Consider the following 17,205-nt stretch of genomic DNA (forward strand, 5'->3'; position numbering starts at 1 on the left):
TCATATTATTAGCAGAAAACCTAATCTCTCAACTTGTTTCGAAGATAATTTCAAGACTAGCATCTAATAAAAATCCCAGCTAGGCTGGCCGTGGTAGCTCACACCTGTAATCCCAGCACTTTGAGAGGACAAAGTGGGCGGATCACCTGAGGTCAGGAGTTCGAGACCAGCCTGACCAACATGGAGAAACCCTGTCTCTACTAAAAGTACAAAATTAACCGGGTGTGGAGGCACATGCCTATAATCCCAGCTACTCAGGAGGCTGAGGCAGGAGAATGGCTTGAACCTGGGAGGTGGAGGCTGCGGTGAGCCATGATTGCACCATTGCACTGCAACCTGGGCAACAAGAGTGTAATTCTGTCTCAAAAAAAAAAAAAAAAACACGAAAAACAAAAAAAACCCCACCAGCAACCAAAAAAAACCCAGCTAAAACGTTATTTTAACAAAAACAAGATTTTGACTCAACATGGTTATGCAATATTCAGTTATAATAGAAACATGTTTAATTATGGAGAGTAAAACAGAAACAAGAAACAACAGGTATCATCCATGTATTTTATATTCTTTTCTAGAACAACCAACCTTTATTAGAAAGTTGTAGCCACGTTTACAATAAATATCAACAATATAATAAAACAGTGGAACAAATTAGTTTCCAAATACTCAACTCCTGTAACCAAAACACATTTTGGATTTGGGAAAACACAGTAAACACATACCAAAAATACAGCCACACATACCAAAAACAAAAACCAGCTCAAGCATAGGATTGAACTGGCTGGAAAACACTTATTGTGTTACTGCCTTAAGAACTCCTCGGAGCACCTTGTAGCTCATTAACTGCACATTTTCCTTAGGGGGAAAACAAGGTCCTCTCTCAGTCACATATGCATAAGGAAATCTCAAAACCCAAAGGCCATCAGGTGGAAGGGTGATTTCTTGTTTTTCTGGGTAGAATACCGGACATGGTGGTGGGCCTGGTTGAACCTGAAAAACACAGGTAGTATAATTATTTTCATATTTCTCAATATGAAACAACAGAAAGATAAATGCCTAAACAAATGATAGATTCAAAGAACATATAAGGCTGGCCTTATATGTGGTGGCTCACGCCAATAATCCCAGCACTTTCGGAGGCTGAGGCGGGTGAATCACGAGGTCAGGAGTTAGAGACCAGCCTGGTCAACATGGTGAAACCCCATCTCTACTAAAAATAGAAAAAATTAGTCGGGTGTGGTGGCATGTGCCTGTAATCTGTTACCAGGGAGGCTGGGGCAGGAGAACAGCTTGAACCTAGGAGGCGGAGGTGCAGTTAGCTGAGATAGTGCCACTGCCCTCCAGCCTGTGCGACAGAGCGAGACTCTGTCTCAAAAAAACAAACAAACAAAAATAAATAAAAGAGCATATAAGATTAAGCAGATATGGGTATACTCCTAACTCTAATTGTATCCAATATATTATTTAGTCTCAAATATTATTCTGCTTTCCTCCAGAATTTTTTTTTTGGTGGGGGAATGGAGTCTCAGTCTGTCACCCAGGCTGGAGTGCAATGGCGCAATTTCAGCTCACTGCAACCTCTGCCTACCAGGTTCAAGTGATTCTCCTGCCTCAGCCTCCCAAGTAACTGGGATTACAGCACCTTCCACCATGCCTGGCAAATTTTTTGTATTTTTAGTAGAGACGGGGTTTCACCATGTTGCCCAGGCTGGTCTCAAACTCCTGACTTCAGGTGATCTGCCTGCCTCGGCCTCCCAAAGTGCTGGAATTACAGGAGTGACTCACCGCGCCCAGCCTTTTCTCCAGAATTTTAACTTCAAGCTCTGCCTTTGAATGAAATGATGTGAATTGATGGTGTGAATGGATTAAAATACCCACAATGTATTTTTTTAAAAAATAGAATATTAGGTATAGAAGGTATTTAAATTTAAGACCTGTTTAATTAAATAATTCATTTTTTAATTTAATTTTTTGTAGAGATACAAGTCTCACTATGTTGCTCAGGCTGGTCTTAAACTCCTGGGCTCAAACAATCCTCCCATCTTGGCCTCCCAAAGTTCTGGGATTACAAGTATGAGCCACTGCCCTCAGCCTGAAATAATTAGTTTTGATGCTAACTTGTACTTTTAAAAATCAATCAAAACAAACATCAGCATTTTTTACTTGTTTGGGGCGGCAGAGGGTTGTATTTCTTACCTGAGGCATTAGTATTATCTGCAAAGGAGCATCAGGAACCACAACAAAAAGCCTCATAAGTTGAGCATAATGAGGTTTCAGCCCTCTACCTTGAGAGGATGACAGAATATATAAAGGCATGTCACTATTTAGGGCTTTTAAAGCTGATTCTTTTGGCCCACTTCCCATTACTTTCATTACTTTGTCAGGCCCAGAGCACATGAATCTCCGACCTCGAGAGTCTTCGTATTCAAAGCCCACAAAAGCTCGAGCTATGTCATCTCGCCGTCTTCCTCTTCCCATTACAACTGCACTTCTCTTTCCAGGAATAGCTTTATTTGGAGCAGGCCAAGAGTTTGTGTCTAAGTCTCCTTCGTCTTCAGCTCTAGTCCTGATGACAATGTCCCAAGGCATAAGATAATTTGTTCCTGGAATGAAGCCCTGTTGGTCCAAACCTGTATGAAAGTTATAAGACTTAGCAGGGCCTAGTTTAACCAAAGACCAGCTGGAGAATTTGGGTAGGAGACCTTTAGGGCAATTTGAATGTAGCATGCCTGGGAGATACTCAACTGTGGATGCCTGTCGATCAACCAAGTTTGGTCTCTTCTCAGTTTTCACTTCTACTTGACCATGAACTTCTGGATTATCTCCTCCTGCTTGTGGATCAGGTGGATAGGTACCTAAGCTATCTGTGGATTGGCCCAAACTCAAGGCTAAACTCAGGCTTGTGCTCTCTCCTTGGGTTTGAGGTTCTTTTTCTTTAAGTTTATCAGCATCTGAATCTGGAGGAGCAGGAGAGGATTCATTCTTAGCAGGAGCAGGATCTGGAGTACTTGGTTCAAATACTGGGAAATTGATATGATCCAATTTTCCACAACACTTTTCTTCCAGAAGCTATAGAGGGGAAGAAAAAAAATTCAGTAAGTTTTTCATTTTAAATAATACATTCTCCATTCTAACAAGATCAATAATTGACGTGTAAGTAAATATGTACACATAAAGAACTTGCTCTTGTTTATATATTATACTGCAGTTGCATTTGTTTTCTACTTATTCTGCTATTGAAAATATGTTTTTACTCAGATGATATTTAACAAAAAAAGAAGGAAGAAGAAAAAATTCAGAGTCTACCTGATAAAAGTCATAATTGGCTGCTTTGATATCAAAGGGATCATCTCGAGGTGCTTGTTTCCTTCCACAGTTGCAAGCACCAGTAGATCGAGCTCGGCTATTGTGATATAGCACAGGGGGATTTCTATCGGCCTCTGGTTTTTCTCCTGGAAAATATAACAGCCACTATTAATTTCACAAACACAATGTGCAGTCAAATTTACTTTGCATTCTACATCTAACCCCACAAATACTCCCAAAAATTCTTTGGAAAGAAAAACAAACAAAAACCTTACCTAAATACACATAACAGAAGAAGCAAGTGAAAATATATAAAATAATTTATATTATAAATCTAAAGTTTAGAGTTTTTAAGTGAATTTTTCCTCCTGCTATCATTATCACATACCATCATCTAACATAACATTCATTTTAGTTCAACAAATCCTCCAAGGCAGAAATGTTAATATGAAATGTCTGAAATTTTATACTACTTAATAATTCTCATTTACCAATTCACTGGGACTTATTCTTTAAATGAAAAAAAAAAAGAAAGTAGTCATAGCTGGTATTTTCCTTTTACAGCAGGAGAGAAAACGTATAGCTGATGCACCTAAATTTCTGTAGGGCTCTTTCTAAAATATCAATACATAGTGAACAGACTATCTTAAAACAAGAATGAAAACACAGCTCAAAAGTTTTTATTTGAAAATGCTGAAAAAATTTTAGCTACCTGATTTAGGTAATGAGTGAAATTTGTGTACACAGTGTTGATCAGTTAAACTCCTCTCCTCACAGAGCTGATGGCCATTGCTCCAAAATTTGTAGCAGTCCTCATGTAACTGCATGGCATATTTATGAAATGCTGGACCTCTAGCATGTTGACTGTACACTCGAAGAGCCTGGGCAAGCTGATTCTTATGGACAGTCATTGTGTAATTATGAGGCAAATTTGACTGGTAGGCACTGTGGGCCATGGGTAAAGCTTTTTGGCATCGATTTTCTGAGAATTTTGTGTCAATATCCAAAAACCCTTCCAAGACTTTAATACTGCTTAAAATCTTAGATGTTAGCTCTCCAGTGGGCGACCCCAAGTCCTCCTCTTTCCCATCAATAGCCACTTCATACAGTTTTGAAGCTGCTGAGATCCACTTCTGATAAGTAGGAAGTTCAAAATGGGAAGGCTGTGGGTTCCTGCCCACACTGTCATCGAAACCTTTCTTGCTTAGGACTAGCTCCACATGCTGCCATAGGAATTCCCGAAGAGTGAAATCCACTAGCTGGCCTGAAGAACTGGAACTGCTGCTGTCAATGTGAAAGGAAAGTTGTTGTCGGCTGTGCTGCCTCATTACCTGGTATCGCCTAGGCCCAGAAAGAGGTGCAGGCACCAGTAAAGATTCCGGGTCCTTCACAGTACAATGACTCCTAAGTTGGTCCAGCAACATACCTACTGGGTCCTCCTCCTGGCTTCCGGGTACTATGTACACGAAAGCTTGGTTGGCAGGCACAGTAAAGAGGCAGTTGATGCTCTGATTAGTCAAGACACGACTCTTCCGGAAGATTCTATAGATCTGGTCCTCCAGGGCATGCTGCAGCCTCCTTTTGGGAGAATGTTTCTTGGGCTTGTCTGGATGAGCTGGGTCTTGGTTCCGAGGAGGTTCTACCTTGAGGGCTCCATTGAGTTGAAAGAGGAAAAGGAGTCTAGGTGGGCAAGGTCGGCAGTTTAGCTTCCAGTCTTTGCCAACTGGACAATCCTTAATGGCTGTTTTAAGGAGTGGCAGGACCTTCTGTCTCAGCCCATCTAGGGCTCTGAATACTCGATCATAAGTGATATCAAAGGAACAAGTGGGATGGACCAGAAGCAAGATATGACAGACAGAGAATAGGTAAAGGAGACTGAGGCACTGCAGCTTCTCTTGATGCTTCCAGAACTCGTGTGCTTCTGCATGAGGTAAAGAGAGTCCACCTCCAGCTTCCCCGCTCTGAAGAGCCCGACAAGCCCGTAGAAGCTGTGAATTGTCACAGATGGAGGTGAGGAGAAGATAGAGAACTTTGCTTTCCTGATTGTAGTAGGCCTGCAGAAGGCTGTAGTCCTGGGAGCCTGCCTCCGTTCGGTTACCTTCCGCAGCAGCTCCACTTCCCCGAACTGAATCCCCGGCTGCAGCCCCAGGGTCTTCGGCTCCACCGGCCTCACCCATGGCGCCAGCCTCAGTCCTGATTACAGGCCCTGGATCCCCAGGATCTTGGTGGCGAAAGACTGGAAAGACCTGTCGGTCGCACACCGTATTCACAAGAGAGAACTTCTCGGAATTCAGGCGTAGAGCCGTCTTGCCGAAGATTCCCACAACACAGATCTCATCCTCCCGCCATGGAGGCTCCGGTCCGCCAGCCGCGCTCCCTCCGCCCTCGGTAGGGGACCCTCCGAGACTTTCAGAGCCCATCCAGGCTGACGCTCCCATTAGAAGCTCTCGCAAGCTCACGGGACCCGCCATAGTGCAAAGCCTTCTCTAGAGTCCTTCCGGTCCGTTAGTAAAACCGACCGGCTTTCCTCCAATTTTGAAATCCTTCCTCCGCTTCTTCAGTTCCTGCTTTCCCGTCACTTGGGTTCCGCCTCCTCTTCTCTCCTAGTTTAAGAGTTTCCTCAGCTGTAGGAACTGAGATATCAAAACAAACAAAAACAAAACAAAACAACACACACACACACATACACACACACACCCCCTAGAGACGAGGGCGGTGGCTCACGCCTGTAATCCTAGCACTTTGGGAGGCTAAGGCGGGCAGATAACCTAAAGTCAGAAGTTCGAGACCAGGCTGGCCAACATGGTGAAACCCTATCTCTACTAAAAATACAAAAATTAGCCGGGCGTGGTGGCGAGCGCCTGTAATCCCATCTACTCGGGAGGCTGAGGCAGGAGAATCGATTGAACCCGGGAGGTGGAAGTTGCAGTGAAACGCGATCACACCATTGCACTCCAGCCTGGGCAACAAGAGCGAAAATCCGTCTCAAAAAAAAAAAAAAAAAAAAAAAAAAAAAAAAAAAAAAAAGTAAAAATTAGTCAGGGGTGGTGGCGGGCGCCTGTAGTTCCAGCTGCACAGGAGACTGACGCAGGAGAATTGCTCGAACCGGGAGGTGGAGGTTGCCGTGAACCGAGATCGCGCCACTGCACTCCAGCCTGGGCAACAGAGTGAGACACCTTGTTTCCAAAAAAAAAAAAAAAAAAAAAAGGTGAAATATCTTTGTGTGTAAATTATAACTTGCAGAACTTCTTTAACTAGCAGACATATTGACAAATAGCTGCCAGGATAAAATTTACAACCAGATTTAAATGTATAATTATAACATGTTTATTATTCTGGGGTTTTGTAAAAAAAAATCTTTGAATCTAAAATTATAGTACTATACAATAACATGACTGAATCTTTAAAGTAAATGTTGATTGAAAGAAATCAGAAACATATATACCCTATAATTCTATTTCTTTTTCTTTTTTCTTTTTTTTTTTTGAGATGGAGTCTCACTCTGTGGCCAGGCTAGAGTTCAGTGGCACGATCTTGACTCACTGCAACTGCCGGGTCCCGGGTTCAAGTGATTATCTTGCCTCAGTCTCCCGAGTAGCTGGGATTACAGGTGCGTGAGACCACACCCAGCTAATTTTTGTATTTAGAGACAGGATTTCACCATGTTGGCCAGGATCTGGTGATCTGCCCGCCTCAGCCTCCCAAAGTGGTGGGATTACAGGTGAGAGCCGCTGCGCCAGACCTGATTCTATTTCTATAGGGTTCAAAAGCAAGCAAAATAAACCATAGCATTTAGGGGTGGGTTCTTACTAAAAGCAAGGAAATATTTATTGTACCAAGCAGGTCAGTGATTACTTAGTGAGGGAAGGGATTATGATATGATAGAAGAAAGAGACATGTAGGGCTTCTGAGGATACTAATCATACATATTTTTTGGTGGTTATGTGTGTTTTCATTATATATATGTAAAACATATATATTGAAAAAAATTCATATATATATAGAGAGAGACAGAGTCTTGCTCTGTTGCCCAGAGTGGAGTGCAGTGGCGCAATCTAGGCTCACTGCAAACTCTACCTCCCAGGTTCAAGCGATTCTACTGCCTCAGCCTCCCAAGGAGCTGGGATTACAGGCGCACCACCAGGCTCGGCTAATTTTTGTATTTTTAGTAGAGATAGGGTTTTGCCATGTTGGCCAGGCTGGTCTTGAACTCCTGACCTCAAGTGATCTGCCAGCCTCAGCCTCTCAAAGTGCTGGGATTACAGGAGTGAGCCACCGCACCATGCCCCAGGCCTTTTTTTATTCTTCAGAAAGAGTCTTGCTCTGTCACCTAGGATGGAGTGTAGTGGTGTGATCTTGGCTCACTGTAACCTCTGCCTCCAAGGCTCAAGTGATTCTCATGCCTCAGCCTCCTGAGTAGCTAGGATTACAGGCATGTGCCACCATGCCTGGCTAATTTTCTTTTGTACTTTTGGTAGAAATGGTGTTTCACCATGTTGGCCAGGCTGGTCTCGAACGCCTGACCTCATGTCATCCACCTGCCTCGGCCTCCCAAAGTGCTGGAATTACAGGTGTAAGCCACCGCACCTGGCCCCCAGCCTATATATATATATATATTATTTTTTTTTCTTTTTCTTTTTTTGAGACAGAGTCTCACTCTGTCACCCAGGCTGGAGTGCAGTGGTGCTATCTGGGCTCACTGCAACCTCTGTCTCTTGGGTTCAAGCAATTCTTCTGCCTCAGCCTCCCAAATAGCTGGGATTACAAGCACGCACCACCATGCCCAGCTAAATTTGTATTTTTAGCAGAGATGGGGTTTTACCATGTTAGCCAGACTGGTCTTGAACTTCCAACCCCAGGTGATCTGCCGACCTCGGCCTCCCAAAGTGCTGGGATTATAGGTGTGAGCCACCACACTCGGTCTTGATCTTTAAATTCACATATATTTTCTATACTTAATATATACTTTTTTATAGGTATTATTTCTAGTTTAAAAAGGTTAAAAAGAGAAAAACTAAAACTTTTATTAATCTTTATTTAAAGATGTAAGGTAGAACACATTTTAACACTGTACAATGGCAGTAGCAGCTTTGCAAATGTTTATCTACATGGACTTTTTTTTTTCCTGCCTGGCTTCATTATATAGTAAAGCATTTTTCTTTCTTTTTTTTTTTTTTTGAAGACAGAGTCTTGCTCTGTCACCCAGCAGGCTGGAGTGCAGGTGGTATGAACACAGCTTACTGCAGCCTCAACCTCCTGGACTCAAGTGATTCCCCACCTCAGTCTCCCAAGTAGCTGGGACTACAGGCACACACCACCATGCTTGGCTAATTTTTTGGTTTTTCTTGAGACAGGGTCTTGCAACGTTGCCCAGGCTCGTTTTGAACTCTTGACCTCAAGTGGTCCGCCTGCCTCAGCCTCCCAAAGTGCTAGGATTATAGGTGTGAGCCACTGCACTGGGCCATAAAGCATTTTTCTTTCTTTTCTTTCTTTTTTTTGAGACAAAGTCTCACTCTGTTGCCCAGACTGTAGTGCAGTGGTGTGATCTTGGCTCACTGCAACTCCCACCTCCATGGTTCAAGTGATCCTCGTGCCTCAGCCTCCTGAGAAGCTGGAACTATAGGCACATGCGACTATGCCCAGATAATTTTTATATATTTTTTTGGTGGAGAGGGGGTTTCACCATGTTGGCCAGGCTGGTCTCGAACTCGTGACCTCAAGTGATCCACCCACCTCGGCCTCCCAAAGTGCCGGGATTACAGGTGTGAGCCACTGTGCCTGGCCCCTAGCCTATAATTTTTAAATTTGATATATTTTTTCTATACTTAACATATACTTTTTGAGACAGTTTCACTCTTGTTGCCCAAGCTGGAGTGCAATGGGGTGATCTCAGCTCACTGCAACCTCTGCCTCCCAGGTTCAATAAATTCTCCTGGCTCAGCCTTCCCAGTAGCTGGGATTACAGGCACCTGCCACTACGCCCAGCTAATTTTTGTATTTTTAGTAGAGACAGGGTTTCACTATGCTGACCAGACTGGTCTTGAACTGCTGACCTCAGGTGATCCACCTGCCTCCACCTCTCCAAGTGCTGGGATTGTAGGCGTGAGCCACTGCACCTGGCCAACATACACTTTTCTATAGGTATTATATCTCTAGTTTAAAAAAAAAAAAAAAGGTTAGAAAGAGAAAAACCAAAACTTTTATTAATCTTTATTTAAAAACATTTTACCAGATGCACCTTGGTTGTTTACATTCTCTGGTTGCCATTCAGTCTCAAAGTAAGCACTGGGAGCATATGATAAATAGTAGTTTAAGGAAGCCATAGCACTTACAGAGTTCTCAAATGGTTACAATATAAAATCTGTCATAAAAATCAGTAAAAGATGTAAGGTAGAACACATTTTAACACTGTACAATGGCAGTAGCAGCTTTGCAAATGTTTATCTATATGATTTCCATAGGACTTTTTTTTGTTTTGTTTTGCCTGGCCCCATTATGTAGCAAAGCATTTTTTCTTTTCTTTTTGAGACGGAGTCTTGCTCTGTTACCCAGCAGGCTGGAGTGCAGTGGTATAAACACAGCTCACTGCAGCCTCAACCTCCCGGGCTCAAGTGATTCTCCCACCTCATTCTCCTGAGTAGCTGGGACTACAGGCACATGTCACTGCACCAGGCTAATTTTTTGTTTTTTTTTTTGTAGAGATGGAGTCTTGCAATGTTGCCCAGGCTCGTTTTGAATTCTTGGCCTCAAGTGATCCTCCCACCTCAGCCTCCCGAAGTGCTAGGATTATAGGTGTAAGCCACTGCACTGGGCCATAAAGCATTTTTTTCTTTCTTTTCTTCTTCTTCTTTTTTTTTTTTTTTTTGACACAGGGTCTCACTGTTGTTGTCCACACTGGAATGCAGTGGTGTGATCTCGGCTTACTGCAACCTCCACCTCCAGGGTTCACGTAATTCTCGTGCTTTAGCTTCCTGAGTAGCTGGGACTATAGGCACATGCCACCATGCCTGGATAATATTTATTTTTATTTTTGGTAGAGATGGGGTTTCACCATGTTGGCCAGGCTGGTCTCAAATGCCTGACCTCAAGTGATTTGCCCACCTCAGCCTCCTAAAGTGCTGGGATTACAGACATGAGCCACCGTAACTGGCCTTTTTTTTTTGAGATGGTCTGGCTCTGTTGCCCAGGATGGAATACAGTGGCATGATCTCAGCTCACTGTAACCTCTACCTCCCAGGTCTAAACCGTCCTCCCACCTCAGCCTCACAAGTAGCTGGGACTACAGGCACGCAACATCACACCTGGCTAATTTTTTGATTTTTGGAAGAGACGGAGTTTTCATCACGTTGCCCAGGCTGGTCTCAAACTCCTGAGCTCAAGGCATCCACCTGCCTTGGCCTCCTAAAGTCCTGGGATTACAGGCGTGAACCATGAAGCCCGGCCCTTGCATTTTTCTTATGATCTCTTATCCCACAAGAATGGTCAAGTCATTTAGCATTAAATGAATAGAGTACACAGTGGTTTACAATATTATAAACATTGTAAGTGCCCCCTAAAATATTATTGTTGTAAATACTCAGCTGCTTTATTCTCAGTGATTATTCCCTTTAATTTTACATAATGTAAACGTAGCTAGGGTTTTTTTTTTTTTTAACTTTTACTAGAAGCTGATATATCTCTTCACTACCTATTTAATTTGTTTTTTTTTTTTTTGAGACAGAGTCTCTTGCTGTCACCAGGCTGGAGTGGCGGTGGTGTGATCTCGGTTCACTGCAACCTCTGCCTCCCAGGTTCAAGCGATTCTCCGGCCTCAGCCTCCCAAGTAACTGGGACTACAGGCGCATGACACCACACCTGGCTAATTTTGTATTTTTAGTAGAGATGGGGTTTCACCATGTTACCCAGACTGGTTTTGAAGTCCTGACCTCCCCACTTGCCTCGGCCTCCCAAAGTGCTGGGATTACAGGCATAAGCCACCGTACCCGGCCACCTGTTTAATTTTCATCCATAAATGTGTTATAAATATAGATGTGGATCTCTGGCCAGGTGTGGTGGCTCATGCCTGTAATCTCAGCACTTTGGGAGGCTGAGGTGGGTGGATCACCTGAGGTGAGGAGTTCGAGACCAGCCTGGTCAACATAATGAAACCCCGTCTCTACTAGAAATACAAAAATTAGTCAGGCATGGCAGTGTGCACCTGTAATCCCAGCTACTCGAGAGGCTGAAGCAGAAGAATTGCTTGAACCCGGGAGGTGGAGGTTGCAGTGAGCCAAAAGTGTGCCGCTGCACTCCAGCCTGGGTGACAGAGTGAGACTCCATCTCAAAACAAAACAAAACAAACAAACAAAAAATATATATTTATAAAGATGTGGGTCTCAAAAACAGGACTGCCTCTTAGGTGGTAAACATTGCCCCCAGGTTTGCTTTCTAGTCTGGTGACTTTACAACACTCTATTTGGCATCTTAATGCAATATTTATCTGTAGAAATCCAGTCTTTCTGGGGAGTTGCCTTTTAGTTTTAGAGATGGGTTCTTGCTCTGTTGCCCATTCTGGAGTATAGTGGAACAATCATAGCTCACCATAGCTTCAAACTTTTGGGCTCAAGTGATCCTCCCACCTCAGCTTCCCAAGTAACTAGGACACTTAGACTACAGGTACGCATCACCATGCCTGGCTAATTTTATTTTATTTTATTTTATTTATTTATTTATTTATTTATTTTTTGAGGCAGAGTCTTCACTCTGTCGCCCAGGCTGGAGTGCAGTGGCACCATCTCGGCTCACTGCAAGCTCCGCTCCCGGGTTCGTGCCATTCTCCTGCCTCAGCCTCCCGAGTAGCTGGGACTACAGGCGCCCGCCACCGTGCCCGGCTAATTTTTTGTATTTTAGTAGAGACGGGGTTTCACCGTGTTAGCCAGGATGGTCTCGATCTCCTGACCTCGTGATCCGCCCGCCTCGGCCTCCCAAAGTGCAGGGATTACAGGCGTGAGCCACCGGCGCCCGGCCATGCCTGGCTAATTTTAAATTTTTGATACAGATGGGGTCTCGCTATGTTTCCCAGGCTGTATTACTGTTTTTGAATACATAAGTCAGTGACAACAGGGAACTAGGTCTCACAGTGACCTGCTATGGACTTGAGAATCCTTGGTAAGGCATTGTCGAAAATATAAGGTTCATGTTGAAGTCGTCATAAAATTTTTATGTAGCTGTATAAATGTGGACAGCAGATATAAAAATAAGGAATACCTCAGACTTCTGTGAGCCAGATATAAGTACCTACCTAAGATGCGAGAAATGATATCCTAATTTAAATTTTTTTTTAATTTTTAGAGATGGAGTCTTGCTATGTTGTCCAGGCTGGAGTAGAGTGGCTATTCACAGGCATAATTATAGTGCACTACAGCTTCAAGTGATCCTCCCATCTCAGCCTCCTGAGTAGCTGGGACTATAGGCAGGTGTCACCATAGCTGGCTGATTTTGTATTTTTAATAGAGACGGGGTCTCCCTATATTGCCCAGGCTAGTCTTGAATTCCTGGGCTCAAGCAATCCTCCCACCTTAGCCTCCCAAAGTGCTGGGATTATAGGTATGAGCCAAGAGGCTATTTTATTACTGTCATAACTGCACCTATACAGTATAAACTGAGTCATCTAGTTAAATTTTAACAACCTCTCCAACCTAAATTGGGTAATTCCAGGATAAACATCACTTTGGAGACTGTATTTTCCCATCTGGTTCTCTTGATGATCATGCAAACTAGAAAATATCCAAATATCTGTATCCACTTTATATCACAGTATATGTGCGCTCCATACATACTCTAATTCTCCAAATGGAATTATATTAGTATATCTATATATATACCCTACTACATTAAAAAAAAGGATTTGGGTTTTTTTTTTTCCTTGATGGAGTTTCGCTCTTGTTGCCCAGGTTGGGATGCAATGACGCTATCTTGGCTCACTGCAACCTCTGCCTCCTGGGTTCAAGCGATTCTCCTGCCTCAGCCTCCCAGATAGCTGGGATTATATGCACCCACCACCATGCCCAGCTAATTTTTGTATTTTTAGTAGAGATGGGATTCCACCATGTTGGCCAGGCTGGTCTCGAACTCCTAACCTCAGGTGATCCACCCACCTCAGCCTCCCAAAGTGCTGGGATTACAGTTGTGAGCCACTGTGCCTGGCTGGGTGTTTTTATCTGTATTTTTTATGGATCATCACATGGAGTCAGGCAGAGTTGGCATCAGTTTTGTTCATCAAAGCTGCTTGTAGAAAGTGGCAGAGTTGGAGTTGGGCTTCTAGGGTGAGCCAGCTATATTAAAAAAAAAAAAAAGTCCCAAATATAATATCAGTTATATTCCTGTGATAAATACAACTCTCCTCCTTTCTCAACAGAACCCAGAATTTTTGCAGGGCAACACTGCATTCAGATTCCAAAAACCACTTTTCCCAGTTTCCCTGATGCAATCAGAAGTTCCTGGATAGGGCATCTTTGAAGAAATGAGGCATAGCTTACCTAACATTTGCCTTTCTCCTTCTCTTACCTAGAATGTGGACATGAGGCTTCAGGAAATGTAGCCATTTTGTATTAAGAGGATAAAAACCACACATTAAGGATGGAAGAACAGTGATTATATGGTGAAACCACTGTATTATAGTTGTGGACTTCCTACTTCCCAAAGAAATATTTAAATTAAAAAAAATAAGTCCGGGAGCTAAGCTATGAGGATGCAAAGGCATAAGAATGATACAGTGGACTTTGGGGACTTGGGGGAAAGGGTGGGGTGGGGTGAGGGATTAAAGACTATACATTGGGAACAGTGTACACTGCCTGGGTGATGGGTGCGCCAAAATCTCAGAAATCACCACTAAAGAACTAATTAGTATAATCAAACACTTTCTGTTACCCAAAAACCTATTGAAATAAAAAATAAATTAAAAAAAAAAAAGAGAGTTGTAGGCCGAGCACGGTGGCTCACGTTTATAATCCCAGCATTTTGGGAGGCTGAGACAAGGGGATCACATGAGCCCAGGAGTTTGAGACCAGCCTGGGAGATATAGTGAGACCTCATCTGTAAATTCTAAAAAAACAAAAAGGAGTTAGTTGTATATATTAAACAAAAAGTCCCAATTTATTTATTTATTTGTCAAGGCAGAGTCTTGCTATATCACCCTTGGCCTTCCGAAGTGCTGGGATTACAGGCGTGAGCCACCGTGCCCAGCATTTTTGTATTTTTTTGGTGGAGGCAGGGTTTCGTCATGTTGACCAGGCAGGTCTCGAACTTCTGGTCTCATGTAATCTGCCCACCTCGGCCTCCCAAAGTGCTGAGATTACAGGCATGTGCCACTCACTGTGCCTGGCCAATCCTACCTATATTTTATAGAATTTTATGAAGCCTAAATATGAAAGTACTTTGCAAAATACAGTACCATGTAAAAATTATTATTACTAAGAAAGCTGCTTTAAATTATGATCATAAATTATGATTATGATTATTTATTTGAGACACAGTCTTTCTTTGTCACCCAGGCTGGAGTGCAGTGGTGCAATCACAGCTTACTGCAGCCTTGACCTCCTGGGCTCAAGTGATCCTCCCACATCAGCCTCCCAAGTAGGTGGAACTACAGGCATGCACCACCAGGCCTGGCTAATTTTTTGTATTTTTTGTAGAGACAGAGTTTCACCATGTTGCCCATCTTGAACTGCTAGGCTCAAGCAATCCCCCCACCTCAGCCTCCCAAAGTGTTAGGATTACAGTCATGAGCCACCACACCAGGCCAATTTATTTTCTTTTTTTTTTGAGGCGGAGTGTAGCTCTGTCGCCCAGGCTGGAGTGCAGTGGCCGGATCTCAGCTCACTGCAAGCTCCGCCTCCCGGGTTCACGCCATTCTCCGGCCTCAGCCTCCCGAGTAGCTGGGACTACAGGCGCCCACCTCCTCGCCCGGCTAGTTTTTTGTATTTTTTAGTAGAGACGGGGTTTCACCGTGTTAACCAGGATGGTCTCGATCTCTTGACCTCGTGATCCGCCCGTCTCGGCCTCCCAAAGTGCTGGGATTACAGGCTTGAGCCACCGCGCCCGGCAGGCCAATTTATTTTCAAGCAAAGGAACAAATATTCTTTTCCTAAAGGGTTACCTGAAACTTTCTCCTTAAGGCCTGAGTCATCACTGGAGTCAGTCCTGTTCCTGTTTCCATATTTTCTTTGTTGGTAAGAGGGGTTCCACCTGGGCTCCTATAATGGTATTGAAAATAAAAGTAGCTGTGTTTTATGCCAACTTTTAAAATGGACTTAGAAGGCATAAAGATATGAGACTGTATTACCTCTCTACATCGACTTTTCTAAGCAGTTTCCGCAGATCCATCTGACTTTTTCCAGGAGTACTGATAAAACAAAGATATAAAAATTAGAACTTGCCAGATTTTATTATTTTTATTATTTTTTCCCAAAGGAAAGCAATCATTTCTATAGGCAACATCCGAGAAAGTAGTTCTATGTGTTACATTAAAAAATTGTAGTAGAGGCTGGGTGTGGTAGCTCACGCCTGTAATCCCAGCACTTTAGGAGGCCGAGGCAGGTGGATCATGAGGTCAGGAGTTCATGAGCAGCCTGGCCAAGATGATGAAACCCCATCTCTATTAAAAATATGAAAATTAGCTGGGCATGGTGGCGGGCACCTGTCATCCCAGCTACTCGGGAGGCTGAGGCAGAGAATTGCTTGAACCTGGGAGGCAGAGGTTGCAGTGAGCTGAGATTGTGCCACTACTCTAGCCTGGGTGACAGAGCAAGACTCCTTCTCAAAAAAAAAAAAAAAAAAAAGGCAGTAGATGCTGATGGGAACATAAGGTGATATTCCAATACATAATACTTCTTGATCCAGGAGTTACATGTATAAAAATCCATCCTAGGGAAAAACTCAGCCATGTACAGAGTTGATAGGCACGGATGTCTAACGAAGACTTACAGAAATTAAATGTCATAACCTAAGCCAGGCACAGTGACTCACCCCTGTAATGCCAGCACTTTGGGAGGCTGAGGGGGGGTGGGTCACTTGAGGTCAGGAGTTTGAGACCACCCTGGCCAACATGGTGAAACCCCATCCCTATTAAAACATATAAAAATTAGCCAGGCATTGTGGCACACGCCTGTAATCCCTGCTACTCAGGAGGCTGAAGCAGGAGAATCGCCGGAACCCGGGAGGTGGAGGTTGCTGTGAGCCGATATCACATCACTGCACTCCAGCCTGGGTGACAGAGCAAGACTCCATCTCAAAAAATAAAACAATACAAAAAATAAAAAATAAAACAGGTTGCTTTCAGAAATTATATAATATGAAAACTAGTATGTCTTGGAATCAAGTAAATATGGTATATGTGTGTATCTGTCTGTGTATAATCATATTGTAGATACAGTTTTGTCCATTCAATATACCATGAACTCTTCCCATCTTTTTGAAAATTAACTTAAAGTTTCATTTTGACATCTTCAAAATATGCAGTTCATTGCATGTAAATTTCACAGATAAAATCCTGTCTTGAGACATTTAGGTTATCATTTTTTTTTTGTTTGAGATGGAGTCTCTCTCTGTTGCCCAGGCTGGGGTACAGTGGCATAATCACTTCTCACTGCAGCCTTGATCTCCTGGGCTCAAGTGATCCTCTTTCTTCAGCCTTCCAAGTAGCTGGGACCACAGGCACACACCACTACATCAGGCTAATTTTTAATTTAATTAATTTTTTTAGAGATGGGACTCTCACTATGTTGCCCAGGCTGGTCTTAAACTCCTGGCCTCAAGTAATCCTCCCACTTCGGCTTCCCAAAGTGGTGGGATTACAGACATAACCCACCACACCCAGCCTAAAATTCTTGATAGTATATCTTTTTATCCCAAAATCTGTCATTA

At 43.2% G+C, this 17,205-nt stretch overlaps 2 protein-coding genes across 3 annotated transcripts in view; both read right to left on the reverse strand.

The window, feature by feature from the left end:
- Positions 1 to 541: 541 nt before the first annotated feature.
- Positions 542 to 5,813, reverse strand: SMG8 (SMG8 nonsense mediated mRNA decay factor). The gene is made up of 4 exons (XM_008011255.3): positions 4,016 to 5,813; positions 3,304 to 3,449; positions 2,194 to 3,066; positions 542 to 987 (listed from the first exon to the last, which is right to left on the reverse strand). Exons 1-4 carry the CDS (start codon positions 5,772 to 5,774, stop codon positions 790 to 792), a joined length of 2,976 nt encoding a protein of 991 aa, XP_008009446.2. The 5' UTR covers positions 5,775 to 5,813; the 3' UTR covers positions 542 to 789.
- Positions 5,814 to 9,498: 3,685 nt separating this feature from the next.
- PRR11 (proline rich 11) overlaps positions 9,499 to 17,205 on the reverse strand; it is a 47,183-nt gene continuing 39,476 nt past the window's right edge. Inside the window, exons 8-11 of one of the 2 annotated variants that reach the window (XR_012088802.1) lie at positions 15,626 to 15,685; positions 15,440 to 15,536; positions 12,314 to 13,616; positions 9,499 to 11,974 (exon numbers count right to left, since the gene is read on the reverse strand). Coding sequence is in view for 1 of the 2 variants with exons in the window: in XM_008011260.3 (XP_008009451.2) it covers positions 13,548 to 13,616; positions 15,440 to 15,536; positions 15,626 to 15,685 (226 nt within the window). In the remaining variant the exon portion in view is untranslated. Of the gene's footprint in view, positions 13,617 to 15,439; positions 15,537 to 15,625; positions 15,686 to 17,205 lie in introns of both variants that reach the window. The other variant, XM_008011260.3, reaches the window with a different exon arrangement.

The sequence above is a fragment of the Chlorocebus sabaeus genome, chromosome 16, assembly GCF_047675955.1.
Source record: "Chlorocebus sabaeus isolate Y175 chromosome 16, mChlSab1.0.hap1, whole genome shotgun sequence".
Lineage (NCBI taxonomy): Eukaryota > Metazoa > Chordata > Mammalia > Primates > Cercopithecidae > Chlorocebus > Chlorocebus sabaeus.

Coding starts and splice junctions, on each gene's coding strand:
- SMG8 (XM_008011255.3), bottom strand. CDS start 5,774: ATGGCGGGTCCCGTGAGCTTGCGAGAGCTTCTAATGGGAGCGTCAGCC. Junction 3,450..4,015: donor TCACTCATTACCTAAATCAG/GTAGCTAAAATT, acceptor TATATTTTCCAG/GAGAAAAACCAGAGGCCGAT. Junction 3,067..3,303: donor CCAATTATGACTTTTATCAG/GTAGACTCTGAA, acceptor TCCCCTCTATAG/CTTCTGGAAGAAAAGTGTTG.